Genomic DNA, 23,253 nt, shown 5'->3' on the forward strand with positions numbered 1-23,253 from the left:
AGGAGCACCCTCCCCACCAAGATAAAAGGCTGCAAGAATCACATGCATGCCCGGGTGTTTACCTGATTTTCTCCGAGGGCGGTAGGGAGTGGAAGTGGTCTTTGTCTCGCCCTCAGGACTGTAGCAGAAGCCAGGGTGGTCTGTGGAGAGAAGCATTGGACTGTCAGCTTCACCAGTGGCCCCGCACTGGGATGGAGGTTGGCAGCTTACCTCTGGGCTCACTTTCTTTGATAAGAAACCACCCACTTTCACAATGGGCTTCCGATATTCTCTTCTCTCTTCTCTCTCTCTCTCTCTCTCTCTCTCTCTCTCTCTCTCTCTCTCTCTCTCTCTCTCTCTCACACACACACACACACACACACACACAGAGCCAAATATACACATAAGTGCAGACACACCAACACATGTGCACACATGCAGACATGTACATATGATGAACCTTTCTCATTCTTTTTTTTCCTTCTTGGTTTTTGGGGAATCCTAGCAGTGCTCAGGGCTTACTCCTGGCTGTGCTCAGGGATCAAACCTGGGCTGACTGTGTGTAAGACAAGCACTGTCCCTGCATTAGTATATCTCTGGCCTCTATAATAATTTGTTGTTGCTGTTGTTATTTGTTGTTGTTTTGGGGTAGGGGGGAGCCACACCTGGTAGTGTTCAGGGCTGACTCCTGGCACTGTGCTCAGGGATCAAACCTGGTGGGGCTGAGGAAGATCATATTTAGTGCTGGCTATTAAACTTGAGTCAGCTGCATACAAGGCAAGTGCCTTATCCGCTGTGCAACTACTCCGGTGCATCCTTTTTCATTCTTTACTAGGCTTGGTCGGGGTTTTCCTTTCCCTGAAGAATTAAGTTGTGCAGTAACTTCCCGTTGACACTTGGATTCTTCTTTCTGCAGCTCTGTATGACTTAGAAATCAGAAAATTTCACCTGGAGCTGGAGTGATAGCACAGTGGGTAGGTAGCACAGCCTTGTAAGTAGCCAACCCAGCTTTGATCCCTAGCATCCCATATGGTCTCCTGAGCCTGCTAGGAGTAATTTCTGAGCACAAAGACCTCACTCAGCACCACTGAGTGTGGCCCAGAAAACAAAAACGAAACAAAACAAAACAAAAAATAAATTTCTACCCATTCTTTGTTCTAGAGCCTCTGAGACTGCAGTGCCTGGCCACAGTTGGGAGGCCATGGAGATAAGCCTGCCAGGAGAATCCCATCTCCTAACAGTTTCTCTGGCACCTTGTGCCTGACTTAGTGATAGAGTTCAGACCCCAGGCTGGAAGGAAGGAAGCTGGATGTTGCTTTCACTAGAAAGTGGACTTTGATTTTGCTTGTCTGTCTGTCCACCAAATCGGGTGAGGGTGAGGCTGTGGATTAAGGCAAAGTGGCCTATTTCAAAGCAACCAATAATGATCCAAAGTATGAGAAGAAATGGGTTGGATCCAGACTGGGGGGTAAGGCTTTTTCAGGATGTCTAAGATTGGAGAGAGTGAAGGGGGGTCCTCCTAATAATTGGCCTCCTCTGCTTCCACACTGTCATGTCCAGTCAGCATGGGGCATGTAGTTGTTTCCTCAGACTACTCTGGCCTGGACTGGGCCCAAGAGACAGATAAGTGGTTCTAGGATTGCTTGGAAATCATGTGGCACTTTGAAATTGCAACACGTGGATTCCCTTCAGTTTCCAAGCTAGCCCTGAGTCTGGGGGTCAGGAAAGGCTTTTGCTTTGTGGAGTGTGCCCCAATAATGCTGGCCTTTCTAAATCCCCTTCCTTATAATTGCATTTCCTACTCCTCTTCTGCTAATCCAAAAGGCCGTCTGCTCTTCAGATGAAGGGTCTTCTTAAAAAACACTCACAGAAAAGCTGAACTAGAGAGACAGCTTAGAGGGTAGAAGGGCATGTTATGCTTATGAGAGGTGTAAGTTCATGCTCCAGCATCTCATGGTTCCCTGAACACTGACAGAAGTGACTGGGAATATATCTGAGTACTGTGAAGTGTGACCTCACAACAAATTGCAAATGAGAGGATATGGGTAGTCTAGCACCCTAACCTGGCACCAGAATGGTGTCCACTCTGTTCCTTTCATCCTCTTTCTCTTCTCCTGGACTGGTGACATAATCTCAATGCACTGCTCATGTGTGAGAAGGACAGGGTTCATCTCTTCACTACCTCCATTACTGATGGACTGACAACCTTCAACTACTGATAGTCCGACATCCTTCCATCACCGATGGACAGACATCCTTCCACCACCAGTGGACTGATGTCCCTCCACTCCAGTGGACCATCATCTTTCTACTCTAATGGACCAGCATCCTTCAACAACTGATGGACAAACATCCTTTCCCCACTAATGGACCAACCTCCTTCCAGCACCATCCACTGGAGCCATCTCTGACCCTGCATCCTTTTTCAGGGCCTGTGTCAAAAGGTGCTGTGGGGTTCACCTTTCTCCCTCTACACTTGCAGGCAGACCTCTGGGGAAATGAGTCCGTGCTTCTCTTGGGCAAAGCGGGTAAGTCTGAAGTCACAGGCAGCAGAAGTGCTTTCTGTAGAAGTTTCTGGCAGGCCCAATTGGAGCCTTTACAAGTCATTGTTTCTTGCTCTAGTCTCTTAACAGAGGTCCTCAAACTTCGGCCCACAGGACACATGGGGCCTACTGAGAATATTCATCTGGCTGGCCTCTGGGTGCTTTTGCTACTGCTGCCTGGCCTGCATAGTAGCTGCCTCGTTCTGGGCCTGAAGCATGCATGTGTGGAATGTGCACCACACTCTCTGACTCCCCTCCTTCTGCCTCTCAACTCCTCCTCTGTTTCTGGCAGGGATCCTCATACGATGGCTCACCAAAAGCAGGCCATAGTTCCCATTGAAGTACTGGTATGTTTTGTTGATTTAACTTTTTTTGTTCTACTTTTTAATATCATATTTGTCCCCCCTTTTTACTTCAAAATAAGATATGTGCAGTGTGCATAGGAATTTGTTCATCGTTTTTTGTTTTTTAAACTATAGATCGGCTCTCCAATGGTCGGAGGCACAGTGAACTGGCCCCTTGTTTAAAAGTTTGAAGACCACTGTCTTAGCACGTGAGAAACAGGCAATAAGTGATAAGAACAAGGCCTGCCTTTACGGCAGTTATCCTCAGCTGCTTTCATCAGCCAAGGAGCAGGACAGTTGCAACCCCAGGGAAATGTAGTCTTGGAGCATGGTGTCAGGAAAGGCATAGAGGCTCCTTTCTAGAACTTCTCATAGATAATCAACACAGACTTTCTCTCCATGGAGTAAGGTGGAACATGCATAGTCGGATACCTGTTCTCGGATATTTAGATTTAGACACATGGCTTCCAGAGCCACCAGCCAAACCTGTGGAAATGAGCCTTGTGTTGGTAGCAAGAGACACACAGCCTGGGATCTTTTTTCTATTGATTTCTAATGATGGAATTAGCCCAGGGAGGGGTGGGAGAGATGGTACAGAGGGTGACTGCCTTGCAAGTGGTTGCCTTGAGCACTGCTGGGTATGGCTCTGAAACCACCGAGGAAAAAAAAAGAAAGTAAACAAGCCAGTCCATAGAATGCTACTATTTTCTTAGAATTGACACCTTTATAAACATTATGGGAGAAAAGTACCAGCAGAAAATAAAATTTTGTGTGAAGGAAACAAAACTTACGAATGGTGTCCATTTCCATGATTGCTTGCTTGGCCTGAAAAGAACAAAGGAAGGGTAATTAGAACCACAGTAAGTATTTTTGTTTGTTTCTTCCTTCTTTAAACTATCAACTATCAAGCCAAAAAGCAGTTTTCTGGGGGCTGGAGCCATAGCACAGAGGGAAGGATGTTTGTCTTGTAAGCAGCTGAGGGGTTAGATCCCCGGCATCCCATATGGTCCCCCAAACCTGCCAGGAATGATTTCTGAATGCCAAGTCAGAAATAACCCCTGAGTACCACTGAATGTGGCCCAAACACAAATAAAACTAACTAAATAAAAGCAGTCCTTTCCTAAACAACATCCCACCACTAAAAGTGATCCCTGAGCACTAATGAGTCCTGAGGTGTGGCCCCAAACAAAACAAGAGTCAAAGATGAAAAAGAAAGTGAGATCAGCTTGGCTTGTTTACCTCCTTAAAGTCATTTTTATTTTTCAAGCTATAAATATTCTAAAATAATTTAAAATTATGTGATGTCACAGCAAAAATATTTAAGCTGAATGGAAACCATAATCTTAAAAAAAGGGATAGGTGGGGTAGGGTAGGGAGTCTAAGTGTAATCGACTTAATTTTGACAAGGTAAACATTCAGGATATCATACATTCAGAATTTTAGAATTTAAATGACCAGTTGAAATGAAATTTTAAATGCAAATATTTGTTTACACTCTGTGAAATGTAGGTATAGAAAGGTAGAGAAAGAACCAAGTTAATATGTAAAATGTAAAGTTCCACAATCACCTTTATTCTCAGTTAATTTGGTCAAAGCTAGTTTAGGGAATGGAAGATGCTCAATAGGCTGAAACACATTTTTTATTGTTTGTTTGTTTTTTGTTTTGTTTTTGGGCCATAGCCCAGCTGCACTCAGGGGTTACTCTTGGCTCTGCTCTTAGAAATCACACCTGCTAGGCCCAGGGGACCATCTGGGATGCCAGGGATTAAACTCGGGTCGCTATTACTCCAGCCCTGAAGTACATCTTTTTGCATGCAGAAAGCCTAGGCTCAAGCCCCCCACCCCCACAACACCTTTTGGGGTGACACCTGAAGACTGCCAGGTATGACCCAATATACCCTTTCAACACCATTTCCAAATATTTTATATACCATGGTGTATATAAATCAGAGACAGGGCAATTTTCCATAGGTTCCTGGTATTTGTAAATTTGACTTCAAGAACTAGTAAGTCATTTTGTTTTCCAGTCTTCACAATTAAGAGAGAAATTATCATTCCTATATTTTCCACCAGGGGGCAGCAAAAGAGCAGCCTTGAGTGGTAAAATGGGTTGGGAGGAAATGAATTTTCAGCAACTCCTGCTCCATCTGATTAAGTTTGTTTAAAATATTTAAAATACTTTGTCATTGTTTGTCTAAAATTTCTCATTAAACACTCCCTTTACTTAAAAAGAATTACATATATATATATTTGAAAGTTTGAAAAAAGTAATTTAGGAAACAGCCTTGAGAGAAGCTGAGAAGAACCAATGTAAAAACAGTCCTACTGGGCTGGAGGGAGATACCACAGCAGGGAGGGCATTTGCCTTGCATGCAGCAGCAGACCTGGGTTTGATCCCTGGCATCCCATATGGTGCCTTGAGCCAGCCAGAAGTGATTTTTGAGCACAAACCAAGGAGTAACCCTTGATTGCTGCTGAGTGTGACCCCTGACCCCTAAACCAATAAAAAACAAAAGCAATCTTGTTTCCATAAAATAAAAAATTATTACAACAGTATTAACTGTAGGTGTCTGCATGACTGGGAATGGCGTGGTGAGGACTCAGACCTCTGCGTCTAAGTCCAGCCTTGGACACAGGCTAATTGTATCCAACGTGGGCAACTAAGTTAATGCCTCTGAGCCTCAGTTTGCCCTCCTGGAATGGGGAAATATAAGATCCATTTAATAAGGTCTTTGCTGAGGATGAAATGAGCCTAAACAGTCCTTTCACCTGGAGCCTGGCTTCATGAAGGAGGGTGTGGAACCTCACAAATTGGTCCTAGGAAAAGGTTTCTAAACCCACAAGAGCTAAAAAAATCAAGACCAAATCAATTCCACAGCTTGAATCCAAAGAATTTTGGGCTCACCCCCATTGCATGTAGAGAGTAGGGGAGTCAGAGCAACAGTACAGTGGGGAGGGTACTTGCCTAACATGCAGCTGACCTGGGTTCGATCCCTAGCATCCCATATGGTCCCCGAAGCCAGCCAGGATTGATTTTTGAGTACGTAGCCAAGAGTCAACCCTGAGCATTACCGGGTGTGGCCTCAAACCAAAAATAAATAGATAAAAATGATGGAAGAGGCGAGTGGGAAAAGTCTAGACAGCACAGGCAAAGAGAGTATGCGCTCTAGAAGTAGAGGCTGAACACAAAGCAAAACAATGTTTTAATTCTAAGCAAAACCAGAACTTGGGAGAGAAGTCCAATTCTGTTGACACTACAGTTTCCTTTTAGCACAGATAGAGGAAAACCCACTGCTTAGGAGACACAGTGCTTGGCAGGGAGAGTAGGTGTGTGGGAGCTAGAGGCAGGCGAGCAACTGGGCTCGCTCTTTCTGCATTTGTAGCCATCAGACCGTGAACAATAGGTGCTGCCAGTCACTGCCACTCAGCCCAGCTCCCTCCAAGAGCATTCCAAGGCGCCAGGCCAGCTGCCAAATGTCTAAGCTCGAAGCACTCAGCACCAACTTTCTGGAGGCAGGTGCTCCTGCCCTTCTCTTAATCCCCTCAGTCTCAGTCAGGGTGACCCACACACCCTTATACACTCACTTCTGGGTGCAAAACCACGACTAAAGTGTCCTCCCAAAGGACAGAGCCAAATCAGCTCCTTCCTCGGATACGTCTGACCTCCTGACTTTCTACCCAGTTCGATTCCCATGATCATCACCCTGTTTTTCTGTTCGCTTCTTCTTGCCTCATTCCAGCAGGAACCATTGCCCCATGTACTCGACAACCTATTTCCCACCTCTCTTAGAGCCTGCCCATTGTGTGGCTCTTTCCAGAACAGTGACACCTCGGGACAATCACAGCCAGCCCCAGCTCACATCTCCATCACTCTCAGAACTGCCTTTATTCGAAGGACCAAGAAGGAAAGGAAGGAAGGAAGGAAGGAAGGAAGGAAGGAAGGAAGGAAGGAAGGAAGGAAGGGAGGGAGGGAGGGAGGGAGGGAGGGAGGGAGGGAGGGAGGGAGGAAGGAAGGAAGGAAGGAAGGAAGGAAGGAAGGAAGGAAGGAAGGAAGGAAGGAAGGAGAGGCGAAAGGGAAGTAATGGGGGGCAGAGGTCAAGTCTTGGTTATATTGGGAATGTAGGAAAGTGGCATAAACCTGGTATATACATGCAAAGCACAGACTCAACATCATGAGATCTAAGCTGCAACCACTGCAACCATTGCTTTGCAATGTGCCTGCCAAGGAGATAGGTAGTGGGCGAGGGTAGCGTATGGTGCATGACTGAGTTTGGAGTACTGGTGATGGGAGCTTACTAATGTTGAAATCTAAGACTCAACTATCAGTAACTTTGCATGCCATCATGGCTCTTTAATTCAATAATAAAAAGACAGATACCAGTGACAGTCATTTGGGGGAAAGCAGGATCATTTGGAATTCTGCCAGTCATTGCTAGCCCTAAGTCTCAAGAACTATTATCTCAGGATCAGTGTGATAGTACAGCAGGTAGGTACTTTCCTGGCATGGGGGTTTGATCCTCGGCATCCCATATGGGCTCCTGAACGTTTCTAGGAACAATTTCTGAGCACAGAGCCAGGAGTAAGCTCTGAGTATCGCCAGGTATGACCCCCAAACCAAAAGATTATCAGTACACTTTTGTGTTTATTATAATGTGAGTCATTTATGTCTACTGTTATTGAAAGTAGGAATTTCAGTTTTATAAATGTTCAGATGATTACACTGAAAGATTATATCATAAAAATATTTTTTTTTGTTTTGTTGGGGGGTCACACCTGGTGGCACTCAGGGATTACTCTTGGCTCTTTGCTCAGAAATCACCCCTGGCAGGCTCGGGGAACCATATGGGATGCTGTGATTTGAACCACCGTCCGTCCTGTGTTGGTTGCATGCAAGACAAACGCCTTACCGCTGTGCTATTGCTCCAGCCTATGAAAATAATTTTTACAGAAAAACTCTACAAAACAAAATTACCCTCTTTCTAAAGCAGAACTCCCTCTTTCCTTCAGGGATCCCTTAGCTCTCCTCCCAACCTTTGTCCTTTGTCCCCTGCTGAACCAGTTCTCTATCTCCAATCCTGTCCATGCACCCAGTTAGATGTCACTCAGGGAAATCATGATTGTGTGCCTGGCCCACATGCTGTTAGAACCATATCTTCCCACTTATCAGCTCTGCCAGTCTGTATTCTGAAGAGCCCTAGCATGCCACAGTGCCTTGCCACTAGCTGCCAAAGTGCTTGCTTCCTACTGGTGCTTGATGGCCAGTTCCAGTGTCTTAGAAGGCTCTCTCAGATTTTATTTACCTCACCCCCACAGACTATCTTGACTTTGTTCTTTAGTGATGTCAAATCCTTTATAGCTGCTCAGACAGGTCTACTCACAAATTCCTCAACCCCTCACCCTTTTTTCTCTCTTAGATCAGTTTCTGGTCCTTTCCAAGACTGACCCCCAGATATCAAGGCTTTGGACCCCATCTTCCACCTCTTCAGGGACCTCCCACCATTCATTTCCTTTTCTTTCATTCATTTCATGGGTATTCGATGTCCTGCTTCCCTTGCCCAAAGGAAGCCTAGAGTTTTCTTCACCTACATAGTGTCTTGCTTCTGAACAAACTACCATCTTTTCATCTTGGCTGAACTCAAATTTACTTATTAATCTATTTATTTTACTTATTTATTATTGGTTTGGGGGACACACCTGATGACGCTCAGGTGTTACTCTTGGCTATGTGCTCAGAAATCACTCCTGGCGTGGGGACCATATGGGACGCCGGAAGATTGAACTGCGTTCAGTTCTATGCTAGCGTGAGCAAGGCAGACACCTTACCACTTGCGTCACTGCTTCAGCCCCAGTTTGTCTATTTATTTTTATTTATTTATTTTGATTTTGGGCCACATCTGGCAATGTCCAGGGGTTACTTCTGGCTCTACACTTGGGAAATACTTATTGTGCTTATGGGATGCTAACTGGGTCAGTAGACTGGTCATATGGAAGGTAGACAGACACCTGCTAACAACCCCTAGTCCCCTAGTGGCTTTTTTTTTTTTTTACCTTTTTTTTAAAGTTTTGCCAAATCTGGTGCTGTTCAGGAGTTATTCCTGGTTCAAGGGTCACTCCTGGTAGTGCTCAGGGATCTTTTGTGGTGCCAATGATCTAACCTGGGTCTGCTAAATGCAAAGACAAGTGCCTTACATACTATACTACTTCTTCAGCCCTGAATGTCACTGAAAGTCTCCACCCAGTCTGCACCTTACCCCCATTCTCTGCAAGCTCTCCCTCTTCTTAGCTGCCAAATTGATATCCTCTCTCTCTCTCTTTTTTTTTTTTTTTTTGGTTTTTCGGGCCATTTGATGCTCAGGGGTTACTCCTGGCTAAGTGCTCAGAAATCGCCCCTGGCTTGGGGGGACCATATGGGATGCTGTGGAGATGGAACCACAGTCTTTCCTTGGCTAGCACTTGCAAGGCAGACACCTTACCTCTAGTGCCACCTCGCTGGCCCTGATATCCTTTTTCTAATGGCAAAACTAACAGCCTCTTTCCAAACCTTCCTTCCTTGTTATTTTCTTACTATCCTTCACCCTGCCATTTTCTTTCTATCTCACACTTTCTGTAGTTGATCTCCCTACCACCAGGTGGGTGATTCATGCCAGGCCTCCCTGACATTTTTTTTGGGGGGAGGGACCACAATCAGACATGCTCAGGGGTTACTCCTGGTTACTCAGAAATCACTCCTCGTGGTCTAGGGGGACCATATGCGATGCCTGGGATCAAACCCTGGCAAATGCATTACTCTGCCCTATCATTCCAGCCCCTCCCTAACACACTTTTATGGCCCATCTCATCTCTGCTCTGGGGTTCAAGTGCTGCCTGTGGGAAATGAGCCTCCAGATCGTCTGTGTCCCAGACCTGAATTTCCACCTGCCGCAGACCCACCCCTGCACCTGTCCCAAGGCTCCACCTGCCCCTACATAACCGGTTCCTCCTCTTGGCAGCCTGGTTCAGAATTTGTAATACATCCTCTTGGCGGCCTCCTCACTCATCCTTGACAAATATTTCTCCCTCTCCAGGCAGACTTGTTGGACAAAGTCCTATGCCCTCTGCTCCAGTATTGGGTTTCACATCTACTAACTTTCTGTGCCAGGGCTTCAGACAGTGCCCCTCCCTCTTTTCCTAGACTATTCTTTTTTTAATAATTTTTTTTGGGGACACACCTGGCAGTACTCAGGGGTTACTCCTGGCTCTATGCTCAGAAATTGCCCCTGGTAGGCTCGGGGGACCATATGGGATGCTGGGATTCAAACCACCGACCTGCATGCAAGGCAAACACCTTACCTCCATGCTATCTCTCCAGCCCTTTCCTAGACTATTCTATGGCCTTTTTCATTCTTCTTATCTCCAGTTTCTAGACTATTCGATGGGCTTATTCTCCACTTTCAGTTTCACTCCTATAGCTCACTTGCTTTATTTGGCCTTAAAATTAGACTCTAAAACCCAAGGTAGTGCATGTCTCCTTCCTCCAAAACTTCCAGTAACTTATCACTATAATTTAATCCTGACTCCTCTGTGTGGACACTGAAAGCTCCTCCCAGGCCAACTCTAGCTCACTGCCTTCCACTTCTGCAAACTCACCTGACTTCCCCTCCCAGTGGGAGATCTTGGCAAAGCCAATACTTTGAACACTGGTGCCCCATCATACCTCTTTGTTCTGCTCATGATGTTCCCTTAACCTGGCCAGCTCCTCTTCCCTTTTTCCTACTTAATTACTCTTTATCCCTCAAAATCAAGAAGGATAAGGATAATCTACCCCACTAGATTAAAACTGATCATTATTCTTTCACTCGGGACACTCAGTTTATGCCTCTATTTACTCACTGTGTTCGGCAAACTATCAACTAGTATTCTAGTCAGCATCTTTGCCTGTCCATAGATTCTTTCATAGGCAAGCAGAGGTCTTTTTCTTAGGAAAACATTTAATAAAATCATGATAAGATACCATTACCAAGTTGTCCATTATTGAGTTTCAGTCAGACAACGTCCAACACCATTCCTTCACCAGTGCACATTTCCCATCACCAATGTCCCACCCCCACTCCCAGCCTGTCACTATGGCAGAATTTATCCCTCTCCCTCTTCTCTTTTTAGGTACTGTCATTTGCAATATTTATAGTAAAGGGGTATTATATATATCACTTTACCTCTTTTCAGTACCCAGTGCAAAGGTCTTGCTTTCCTCACCTCCCACTGAAACCTGAGTAGGCTTTATCCACAACAAATGCTTAACTATTTATTATCCAATAATTCTCTAGGAATGTTCTTAGCCTGTCCCTTATTCTCTGCTCCCCTCCCTGAAATACAATGAAGACAATATAAACTTCCTCCTCCAGAGTTCTTCAATGTGAATATTTTTCAGTCTACATGGTAGAGTTAGTGGATTTCCTAACACATACTACTGTTCAATTTCCTTTATTTTGAAGTTAAATATTCTCACCAGGATATCTTTACAGTAGCAGAAGCAGATTTCTTTGCACATTTTCTTTTTTTGGTTTTTGGGCCACACCCAGTGACACTCAGGGATTACTCCTGCTATGCACTCAGAAATCGCTCCTAGCTGGGGGGGGCATTGGGGCATGGGGGGATTGAACCATGATCCACCCTAGATTAGCCACATGCAAGGCAAATGCCTACCACTTGCACCACCACTCTGGCCCCCCTTTGCACATTTTCTACTTGAGGTCTCACCTTAGCTGGAATCTTTGCTGCATGATTCTCCAGGATGAGTCTCTTCAAGTGCAGAATCCATAGGCGTTTGTCTTGCTGGGACCGAGCCTACCAGAAAGATATTTAGAAAGTCACATAATCCATACATACTACTAACACTAGCAGATACTTACATGCCTATAACCCTGACAAGATGGAAAATACACTGTGGGGCCAGAAAGTTCTGGAAAGTCATGGAACATTCTGGAAAGGCTTGGAAAGTTCTGGAAGAGTTCAAAGAATTCATAGTTCACGGGAGTGGGCCCATTGGGGACAGAGGTACTGCTGTTACCTGAACTGTGTGCTGCAGCTTGGGATTCTTATAGTGGAAGACACTGAAGCTGAGTGGCTCCTTTGGGATCACTTCCACAAGCATGAGATTGCCACACTGGAGAGAGAAAAAGAGTAGGCAGAGGGAAAAAACAGTTGGAGGAAAAGGGAACAAATACTGAAAATCCCTGACCATGACCAATAGACTTACCAGGATGTGAGCTTTGTAGGTAAATGTGTCATCTCTCTTCTTGGTGATGAGAAGCAGCTTGTCAAAAAGGAAGAGTGTCCGCTCGTTCTTGGCCCTCTGGATGCGGAAGGTGCCTTCCAGAACCAATTCCCCATAGCTGGTCAGGTCTGGTCCTTTCCAGTTAGTGAGCAAACTCTGTATTTCCTGAAAAAGAGAAGGAAGGCAACCCCCATCCCAGAATTAAATACGAGGTGGGGGATATGGCTGGAAGAATAAAGCGGCCTCTGTGCTAAGAATGGGGGCTAGAGATCTGTGGATGGTGTCTAATGATCAATGTTATCAATTGACATTTATGAGTGGTAAACACACAAAGGTTCACAGAAACAAACTGAGTTGTGAGCTGATGAGCTTTTAACGTCCCACTCACCATCATCCCGCCACTCTGGCTGCCTTTCATGAGTTATGTGAAGGGTATGTGACCTTCTCACTTTTCATCCCCCAAATTGAACAAAAACATAAAAATCTATTAACTTGGAAACCATCCCCCCACCTCCCATCAAAACATAATTTCACAGCATAGATAAGTAACTCAAAGCTAAAGTCTCTAGGAAAAAAAAATCACATAAGACACATTTCAGAAATTTCCTGTTACTAATTTTTTTCATTTGAATAAAAATAAATAAACTTTAAAATAAATTGTCCATACCTGCATTTTTGGGGGGGTCACACCTGGCAGTGCTCAAGGGTTACTCCTGGCTACTCAGAAATCACCCCTGGCAGGCACAGGGGACCATATGGGATGCCAGGATTTGAACCATTGTCCTTCTGCATGAAAGGCAAATGCTTTACCTCCATGCTATCTCTCTGGCCTCATAACCTGCATTTTTTAGGGCCTATTCCAGGCTCTATACTTAGGGAAATGCTGGATGATCTTATGCCATATTTACATGTAAGGCAAGCACCAGGCACCTTGTATTATTTCTCTGACTCAAAAAATAAACATTTATTTACCTCCCTTTTTTGCTAGAATATTGTCTATAAAATAAAATGGTAATATAGTTTTGACATTTCTTTGGGGTTTTAAAAATATGTCCATATTTGTGTTTTTGAGGAAGAAATGTTTTTATTATTTTGAAAAAAGTTAACCATCAATTCACAAGTCAAGCCTGAATTCCATTAGTTGACAGAGAAACAGATAGAGACTGAGCAATACAGAATCTGTGGTGTCTGGCACAAACAACAGATTCACAGTGCAGGAAAATATCAGCCATTAGATCATTTCTGAATAAATATGCAATAGACATTTTGTCTGGCTTTATGTTTACCAAATACTCTAATAATAAAACATTAAGTCCTTTATTATTGCTTGGAGAGAGGGCAGAAAGAGAGAGGGAGTGAGGGAGGAGAGAGAGAAAAAGAAAGAGAAAGATGGCCTCAAAGATGAGAATATTTTCTGTCTTTGTTGTGAATCACACCCCCATGGCACCTATAGATAAAGCCTAGAGCTGAATTTGAACTCATGACCACATAATGTAGCTCTTCTCCTACTTGGGTGTAGGCACTCTGCCAGGAAGAGATTTATTCCTGTTCTATGTCTCACTCCAGGGACATTCAGGAGCTTGGCCTCTAGGCCTACACTTTTGTTTTAAAATAATGTACTTTCTGTGTAAAAACCAAGGTCTCTAATTACAGAAGCCTGACTGCGACAACCACGACTGAGGACTGAGTAGAATTTTTCCTGAAACCATAGAGAAAGACCTGGGGGTTGGACAATTAGTATACTCAGAGCCTATAGTCGGTCTTATGACAGTATGCTTCATGGGTAGGGACATCCTGTTTTTATAGGCCAAAGGTATTTCATTTCTTTCTTTCTTTATATTTTTGGCTACAACCAGCAGCGCTCAGGGGTTACTCCTAGCTCTGTGTTCAGAAATCACTCCTGGCAGGCTCAGGGGACCATAAGGGATGCTGGAAATCAAACCCAGGTCTGTCCTGGGTTGGCTACGTGCAAGGCAAATGCCCTACCTCTGTGCTATCTCCTGGCCCCCCAGTATTTCATTTCTAATTTTCCCAATGCTTACTGTGCTTATGCAAAAAACAAAACAAAACAAAACAACCAAACAACCCCCCCAAACCCACAAAACACAACAAAAAGGCCATACCTGCCTCCATTTAAACTTTATTTTTTTATTTATTTATTTTTTTTGGGTTTTTGGGCCACATCCAGTAACGCTCAGGGGTTACTCCTGGCTATGTGCTCAGAAGTTGCTCCTGGCTTGGGGGACCATATGGGACACCGGGGGATCGAACCGCGGTCCGTCCAAGGCTAGCGCAGGCAAGGCAGGCACCTTACCTTCAGCGCCACCGCCCGGCCCCCTAAACTTTATTTTATTTTATTTATATCTTCTAGATAGGTGCTACCACCTTTTTCATAGAACCTTGGGACATGAATCACTTTGTTTTACCTCATATTTCTACATATTTCTACAAATTGAGAGAAGGAAAAAACAGTGGATGGGGCTCAGGGGCAAAGTGGTCTCAGGTGCATTGGGTGGGGAAAAAAAAAGGGTCAGAACTAAATACCCAGGCCAAAGTCAATGACTTTGAGACCCAAACTATAATAATCTAAACACAAAATGGGCCTGTTACACTGGTAAACTAGGTGTCTCCGGGTGGAGGTATGAAATATATGCTGGGAACTCTGGTGGAGGGATGTCAACATTGGTGGTGGGGATGGCCTTAATTTACCATCACTATATGCCTGGAATACAACCATGAAGGACTTGGAATTCAAAAATAAAAAATGTACTTTCTGAGGTTCCCCGGAAGTAACCACTGAGCAAGTATCTGCCAGAGCTTTCTAGGACTTAAGAGGGCTCAAATGTTGATATGAGGCAAGACCTTAGCATTTTATTTGGAAGAGAAGGATCTTATCTGCTTGTTTGTGGACAACACCTGAGTGTGCTTAGGGGACCAGGCAATGCAGAGGCCTAGCACTCCAGCCTTGTCTGGGGGTGAAAAGCTGGTTCCTTCTGGACTAAGCAATCATTCTGGAGCCTATTCAATTCCCAACACCACAAGGTCCCTCACACACTGCAGTAGCCACGGGTCCTTCACCCAGGAGAGATCCTCAAACAGAAGAGAATTGATTTAGCTCTGATCTCTCTGAGCCCATGGTCACTGCTATATGATTTTTGCATAAACAAGTGGAGGCATCCAAGAAATGGGAAATCCCCAAAAGAGTTTAGAGAAAGATTTTGGTCACTCAGAATTACTTATTTAAAATGAAAAGGAGGTACGGTCTCAGCTGACTCCCACTCCTAATCCTACGGGCAAGAAGCAAATGATTCGTTTGAAAGTTCCCATATAACTTTCTCTTTAATAGTCCAGTTAAACAACGATCAATATTCAGGGGCACCCTTCCTATACCCCAAAACAATTCAAAAGGAAAACAAGGCATGATCTTATTGGCACCCAGATCTTCATTCTAGGAGTGTGATGATGCCTATAATGAGCAAAGGCTGTATTTGAACAGCCTCATCGAAAATGTGCGTGTGCGTGACCCATGCTTCCCTGCCCACTCATCCACCTGTACACACCAGCACTGCCAGAGTGTGCTTACCTGCAGCCGAACTGCATGCTCGTGTTTCCGTTTCATGTCATTGATGTGCCAGGCTACCCGCTGCATGGTATCAATGGCTTCTAGCACCACGTCGTAGCCTTCTGTGTCTTTGGCAAGGTGATTTTCTATTTCCTAAACAAAAAAATAAAACAGAGGTGTTACTTTCCTTCCTAGCTAGGCGCTGCCAGAAACTGTTCCTCATATTTGCCCTTTTTGTCATTATTTATTTATTGGATTTCAAAATTTCTGAACAGTGGAGGGGGCAAGAAGATCACCTGAGAGTTGACATAAGACTCTGGAGGAGACACGATTAACTTTGACATTATTGGGGCCAGACTGATAGCACAGCAGTAGGATGTTTGCTTTGCATGAGGCCAACCTAAGAAGGACCTGGGTTCGATCCCTGGCATCCCATATGATCCCCCCGAGCCTGCTAGGAGCGGTTTCTGAGTACAGAGCCAAGAGTAATCCCTGAGTGTTGCTGGATATGGCCCCAAAACAAACAAACAAACAAAAAAACTAAATCTTGCCATTCTCAGAAAAATGAAAGATGCTCAAGGGAATTATACTAAATGAAATAATTCAGGAGCAAAACCAAGTACTGAATAGTTTCACTTACATTAGTGCAAAATAAGTATATAAATTAAATTAACAGACCAAAACAAAAAAAAAACACAAAAAATTACAAACCAGTTGCATTGATAATATATTTTTATTATTTATTTATTTTGATTTTTTTTTTGGCCACACCTGTCTGCACTCAGGGGTTACTTCTGGCTCTGCATTCAGGGTTCAATCCTAGCAGGTTTGGGGGACCATGTGGGATGCTGGAGATTGAACCTGGGTTTGCTGCATGTAATGCAAATACCCTACCACGTCTGCTATAGCTCTGGCATCTAGTGTTTGATTAAATATATATATATATGTCATTGTATTTTTGTTTTTAATCTATTTTCACTGATTTATTTACTACTCACATTTCTATAGACAATGAGGTAACAGAGAAATACTAGCCGTCAAATGGTAGACTAGGAATAAAACCAGATTAGAAAAAATAGGAGGTTAGATAGCATAGAAAAATAGGAGGTTAATGAAGGTAGGTTAAAAACATGTATCCTGGTCACTGAGTCTGGCTGAGATCTTAAAGTTAATGTAACTGAAATGAGAGTTAGAGTTAATATTATAGCTGGGAATTCCCCAGAGTCCTGGTTTCCCTTGCAATGTAGTTCTCAGCACCACTGCCACCATTTTGCAAGACAGAAGACATACTTATAATTTAATCCCAGAGAAAGAAAGAAGTTTTACACAAGACTTAATGTGTAACAGACTCAAAATCACAGTGATAGTTTACAGAACCCAGGCTACTAAGAACTGGGAGGAGTGGAATTGGGGAAGAAAAAGGAATTAGAGGCAGCCTAATGACAGGGGTGGAGGGGCTTGCATATTTGAGTGGTGGTGAGTTTCAGTAACTTTACACCAGAATCATAAATGCCCACACTATTGTAATCCTATTACCTAAAATGTCATAATAAGTAAATGACTTCCAGGACTGGTGGCTAAATCCATTGCAATTATTCAAATTGTTCAACTCTATTTCTCAATTGAACATTCCTTAAGAAATCAATTCTCTCTAATAATAGGTTGCAAGAAAAAAAGACTATAGTGCATGTTACGTTTAAAAAGCAACTCTACAGGGGCTGGAATGATAGCATAGTGAGCAGGACATTTGCCTTGCACGCGGTTGACCCGGGGTTCGATCACAGCATCCCATATGGTTCTTGAGTACTGACAGGAGTAAGTTCTGAACACAGAGCTAGGAGAAACCCTTGTGCACTGCCGGGTGTGACCTCCCCAAAAAAGTACCTCTATAGAAAGAATATTTAAAAAAAGATTATTTAGAGATATATGAGGAAGAATGGGAATTGGATGCTCAAGAGGGATTATTGACTTCTTCAGAGTGGAGAGAGCTGAGAGATTGAGATTCAGGTGAATCCCCAAACTGGAGAATACACTAGCTAAGGCATTTATTTATAAAGAAAAATATAGTCAAGGCTTTAAGGCCCCAAAGAAGTTTTTTCATGTTTAGTGTTGAGAAAGTACTCATGGTTTCCATTTCCAATGTCAGAAGTAGTTACAGCAGTACTTAGCACTGGATTCCACAGCTCCTGAAAGATGAACATGGTTTTAATCCTCAAGTACCTAAGACGTATGTGCACAGATTGGTCAAGAGTGTAATGTGATTGTGGCATAATACATTGCACAGGGAGAAGGGAGTCAAATTTCAGAAACTGACTTCATGTTATAAACCAATGGTAAATCCATTAAGTAACATCAATCTTATTGCTTGGTTAGGGCCACACCCCAAAGACATCTTACTCCATGGCTATTCCTGGCATGGTCCAGAGATACTCAGGAGAACAGGTAGTGCTGGGAATCAAAGCTGGGGATCCCACATGTCTATGGGCCATATTTTTTTTTAAGGAGTGGAAGGATGGGATCTATAAACCCTTGAATCCTTCATCTACTCAAAGAGCTGAGTGATGAGTAAAAACTTATTATTCTAAAACTATATCTTAAAAACAAATGCAGTATGTATTATGTAAGTACCTAAGAAGATATATTGTGAGTTAGAACATTTCTATGACCTTTTTTTTGGTATCTTTGTTCAATTATATAGGAAGGAGGCTGAACATTACAGTATGGTAAATAGAGGTCAGTTTTATTATGTTACAGTTATACTTTATTGACTTCTATAAATATTCAGATTTTCTAGCTATCCAGAATTGGAAAGGAACATTAAATTTATTTTTCCCCACACTCAGATTCACTTCAGGAAATCCCATCATTGAACTTACCGTATTTTCCGGCATATAAGATGACTTTTGAAACAAAAAAAGTCAACCGAAAATCGGGGGTTGTCTTATACGCCTAGTATATCCCGAAAAATGTTTCAATATGCCACTAAACAAAAATTGTCTGAATATTGCCACAAAACAAATTTTCCAACTCGATCCTGCACCAATCACTGCAAGGCTGCTCAGACCGCCTCTCTAACACAGCCAATCCAAGCAGGCTTTTTTGTTTGTTTGTTTGTTTTTGCTTTTTTTTTTTTGTGGTTTTTGGGTCACACCTGGCAGTTCTCAGGGGAAACTCCTGGCTCCATGCTCAGAAATTGCTGCAGGCAGGCAAGGGGGACCATATTGGAAGCTGAATTCGAACTGATGACCTTCTGCATGAAAGGCAAATGCCTTACCTCCATGCTATCTCTCTGGCCCCCAAGTAAGCTTTTTATGCATGCAAATTAGACAATGTTCTGTACCCGAATCTACACTGTCAAAAGCCTGCTCAGATTGGCCGGAGTCAGAGAGGAAGTCTATTACAGTATAACCTTTGAACTTTTGCTTGTTGTGATTGGCTCACTGTGGTACATGAGCACAGGCACACATGTACCACATTCAGCACAGGAATGTTCTGTCTGATACAGCAAATATAGGCCTAAACCTATGTCTTAACTGCAAAATTAGAGGGTCGTCTTATACGCCGGCAAATACAGTACTTTCAGGTAAGATGATCAAAAATAGTTTTATAAAATACTTTGTTCTCAGAATCTTAAAGGTTAATCCTTTCCATCAATAAACAGGTAGAGGGTGGTAGCACAGTGGGAAGGGCATTTGGCTTGCACATGGCTGACCTAATTTAATCCCTGGCATCCCATATGGTCCCCTAAACCTACTAGGAGTGAGTTCTGAGCACAGATCTAGGAGTATCTTCTTGGCATGGCCCCAAACAAAAACAAATATAAACAGACATAGGAGCAGGATTCTTTTTTTTTTTTTTTTTTGTTTTTGGGCCACAACCGGTGACACTCAGGGGTTACTCCTGGCTATGCGCTCAGAACTCGAGGAGCAGGATTCTTTAGGTGGGTAGGCCACACAACTTTGAGGAGTTCAGGATGTTGTAGAAGTAACACTTGATTTAAAATTGAATAGCAGACCTGCTTCAAAGGATGACTAGACGTGAGTTTCTTCTTCTTACCTGCTTGTGCTGAAATCCTACCCTATGCTGTTATGATTTTTCTATCAGTTAATTTTTTATAAGGCTCTTGTTAGGGACCAAACTCAAAACCACATGGAGTCCACTCTTTGGGGCTATCTCTCCAGCACTTATATTTTCCTTTTAACTAATGGCCCTCAGACCACAATTAGGGATTATTAGGACCTCACTGGTGTACCATATCATGTTACTGGCAACCTATCCTGGAACAATTGTTATTTACTTAAGATTTATTTGAATACTGATTGAGCAAACTAATCCCATTCAACCGAAGAGGCCAGTAGTATCAATTTAACAATTTAAATAATATCCCTGATGGGATTCCCTAAAGATGAATCACTCAGGCAAAAAAATAAAAAAGATGAATCTGAGAGACTTCTTCTAAAATCACCTCCATGAATTCTTCAAATTCTGTCTAGAAATAGGAAAAACCTTGGGGGCCAGAGTATCATACAAAGGATAAGGCATTTGCCTTGAGTACAGCCATATTGGGTTCAATCTCTGGCACCCCAGATGGTCTCCTGAGCATGATGGTCTCTTGAGCACAGAGTCAGGAGTGAGTCCTAAGCACAGCTGGGGTATGAACCAAAACAAAAGCAAAAAAAAAAAAAAGGTAATAAATCCACATGCTGGAAATGTGGATTCATGTTACACAGTGGTATAGAAAAGGGACAGGTCTGCTGATGTAGAGAGAAGCTCTGGGGTCAAGTCTTTTAAGAGAAGTTTTTTTTTTTTGTTTTTGTTTTTTGGGTCACACCCGGTAGTGTCAGGGGTTACTCCTGGCTCTATGCTCAGAAATTGCTGCTGGCAGGCTTGGGGGACCATATGGGATGCCGGGATTCAAACCACTGACCTTCTGCATGCAAGGCAAACGCCTTACCGCCATGCTATCTCTCTGGATCCTAGAGAGGATTTTTAATGCAATCTTTAATTTTTTTTTTGAAGGGGCTGTTTGGGCCATAGTTGGTGGAGTTCTGTGATCACCCCTGCTGTTGCACAGAGGACCATATATGGTGCCAGGAATTGAAACCCAGATTGACTGCATGCAGTATAAGTGCATGGCAAAGTGGCCAGGAAGATAGAACAGAGATGTGCTTGCCTTGCACATAGGCCAATCACGGTTTGATTCCCAACACCACATAAACTCCCTTGAGCACTCCCTTGAGTAAGCCCAGAGCACTCCTCTGTCCATTCCCCTTCCTCCTCCAAAAGCAGAAGTAGCTGCTGATTTTGTTTCTGTTGTTTTTGGGCCATTTCTGCTGGCGCTCAGGAGTTACTCCTGGCTCTGTGCTCAGGAATCACTCCTAGTGGGCTTGAGGGGGGGGCATAAGGAATATCTGGGATCGAACCTGGGTCAGCTATGTACAAGGCAAATGCCCAAATGCTGTGCTATTGCTCTGGGTCCCAGTTGCTGATTTTTCTTGAGTTTCTGAGAGGCAGTGAGGAGGCCACAGACTAGATGTGAAGTTGTCCCATCTCACTAGGCAGCCCTGCTCCCAGACTATTTCCAAGGCTACTTTGTCCTCTGTAGACAGTGAGAACTCCTTTCTCTGCAGCTCTCCCCCAGTTTAGTCAACCTTCTTTTAGAGATGGATCTGAGAATGTGAGGCATGTCTCCCATTGTTTCTCAAGCTCCTAGCTTCCTACAAATTAGAGGCAATAAAGCCTGCTTCCAGTCCTGGGTAGATGATAGGGCACATGCTTCGCATGTGTGAGGCCACGCGTTCTGTCCCTGGCTCCAAATACTCACCCAAAGCAACCAAGCTAAACCAAAGATTTTCTGAAATGATAGTGTCCCCTCAGTACTCGACCCATCTGTTTTCCTCCTGACCCCAACACAAGACAGTCTGGGGTGGGGGCAGATGGAGGGAAGGAAAGTGGGGACACTGGTGGTGAGAAGTGCACATGGGTGAAGAGGTGTGTGTTGGAACATCGCATGACTGAAACTCAACCACCAACAACTTCTCAACTCTGTATCTCAAGGTGATTCAATGTAAAAATATTTCAATGAAAAAAGAGACGACGACAACAACAACAACAACAAAGTTTTTGACAAAGCGCTGCCCTCTGTTTCCTACTGATTCTGGGCTCCGGGAGAGAAAAGAAAACATCCCCAATCTGGTTTTCATTAGTAAAGTTCCCTGCTTGAAACTATCACTGTCTAGGGTGAGGCTTTGAGATTCTCCAAAATCCACCCCAAATCTGAGTGAAAAAAAAAAAAAAAGCCTTTGTACTTGGTGGTTGTTAATGGAGGCCACAGGCTTAGCCTATAAAGATCTAATTCCTCAAAGCCGATTAGTCAGTTGTCAAGTATGAGGGTGGAAACCGTTTCCATATGTGCCCAGATTTTTCTGATATTTCCTTCTCTAAACTTAATCTAAACACATACACTCCCACCTGCCCCCCTGTAGAAGCTTACATGCAAGAGGAGATGATACTTGAGAATCCGCTGCACCGGTTTGAGGAGATAGGAGCCCAGAGGCAGTGAGTGATTCAGAGTTTCCTGCCGTTCCCTGAAGAATTTGGCCAGTACTTTGTTCCTCAGGCACTCAGTTAGCACAGCGACGGAGCTGCAGGAAGAAAATGGATTCTTCGCTGAAACAGCAATGTTGAACTTGGCCACATGGGTTATTTTCAAATAATTGATTTGGGTTTGGGTTTATACCTGGTGGTGACTCAGGACTTAATTCCTGATTCTGTACTCTGTGCTCATCCCAACAGTGCTCAGGGGACCCTAGGGGTACAAGGAATTGAACCCAGGTGGATTGTGGGCAAGGCTAGCAGCTAGCACTTTAGCCTACTGTACTTTATCTCTAGCCCAGATTCACATTTTATGTATTTATTTCTTGGTTTTTAGTTTTAAAGCCACACACCCACAGGTGCTCAGGGGTTACTCCTGGCGCTACATTCAGGAATGACTCATGATGATGCTCAAGGGACCATATGGGATGCTGGAGACTGAACTGGGTTGGCCACATACAAAGCAACTGTCTTACTTGCTGGCCCCTGAATTCACATTTTAAACATCCTGTATCAGGTAGGGTAGCTGCAGAAGTACCTACGTTAGAATGCCTCTAGACCCTGCCAGGAGCGATTTCTGAGCCTGGAGCCAGGAGTAACCCCCTGAGCACTGCCGGGTGTGACCCAAAAACCAAAAAAAAAAAAAAAAAAAAAAAAAAAAAAAGAATGCCTCTAGACATATTAGCAAAGGGTGGCCCACCAGGTGGGTGAATCAGATAAAGCTCCTATAAAAATGTTCTAGCATAGGGGTATATAACTTCAAAGTAGCACACTCCTTACTTCAAGGGAATACGTAGGCTCCAGTGAGGGGTCATCTTAGTGTATTTCCTAAATCACACAGTTGTATCCACTTTTCCCATGGGTAAGACGGAAAGCATGGACATGCTGGTACTTAGAACAGCGAAAGATCTAACCCTCTGCTGATCTATATTGGGTATATGTGTCTTTATTTGTGTGGGTGGCTTGGGGGCCACACCC

At 43.7% G+C, this 23,253-nt stretch overlaps 1 protein-coding gene across 1 annotated transcript in view; it reads right to left on the reverse strand.

The window, feature by feature from the left end:
- The window catches only part of PLEKHG1 (pleckstrin homology and RhoGEF domain containing G1), a 120,600-nt gene that overhangs the window by 20,567 nt on the left and 76,780 nt on the right, over positions 1-23,253 (reverse strand). Inside the window, exons 6-12 of the mRNA XM_049765320.1 lie at positions 22,175-22,325; positions 15,703-15,834; positions 12,102-12,284; positions 11,913-12,008; positions 11,603-11,689; positions 3,658-3,691; positions 63-140 (exon numbers count right to left, since the gene is read on the reverse strand). Coding sequence (XP_049621277.1) covers positions 63-140; positions 3,658-3,691; positions 11,603-11,689; positions 11,913-12,008; positions 12,102-12,284; positions 15,703-15,834; positions 22,175-22,325 — 761 coding nt within the window. The remainder of the gene's footprint in view (positions 1-62; positions 141-3,657; positions 3,692-11,602; positions 11,690-11,912; positions 12,009-12,101; positions 12,285-15,702; positions 15,835-22,174; positions 22,326-23,253) is intronic.

The sequence above is a fragment of the Suncus etruscus genome, chromosome 18, assembly GCF_024139225.1.
Source record: "Suncus etruscus isolate mSunEtr1 chromosome 18, mSunEtr1.pri.cur, whole genome shotgun sequence".
Lineage (NCBI taxonomy): Eukaryota > Metazoa > Chordata > Mammalia > Eulipotyphla > Soricidae > Suncus > Suncus etruscus.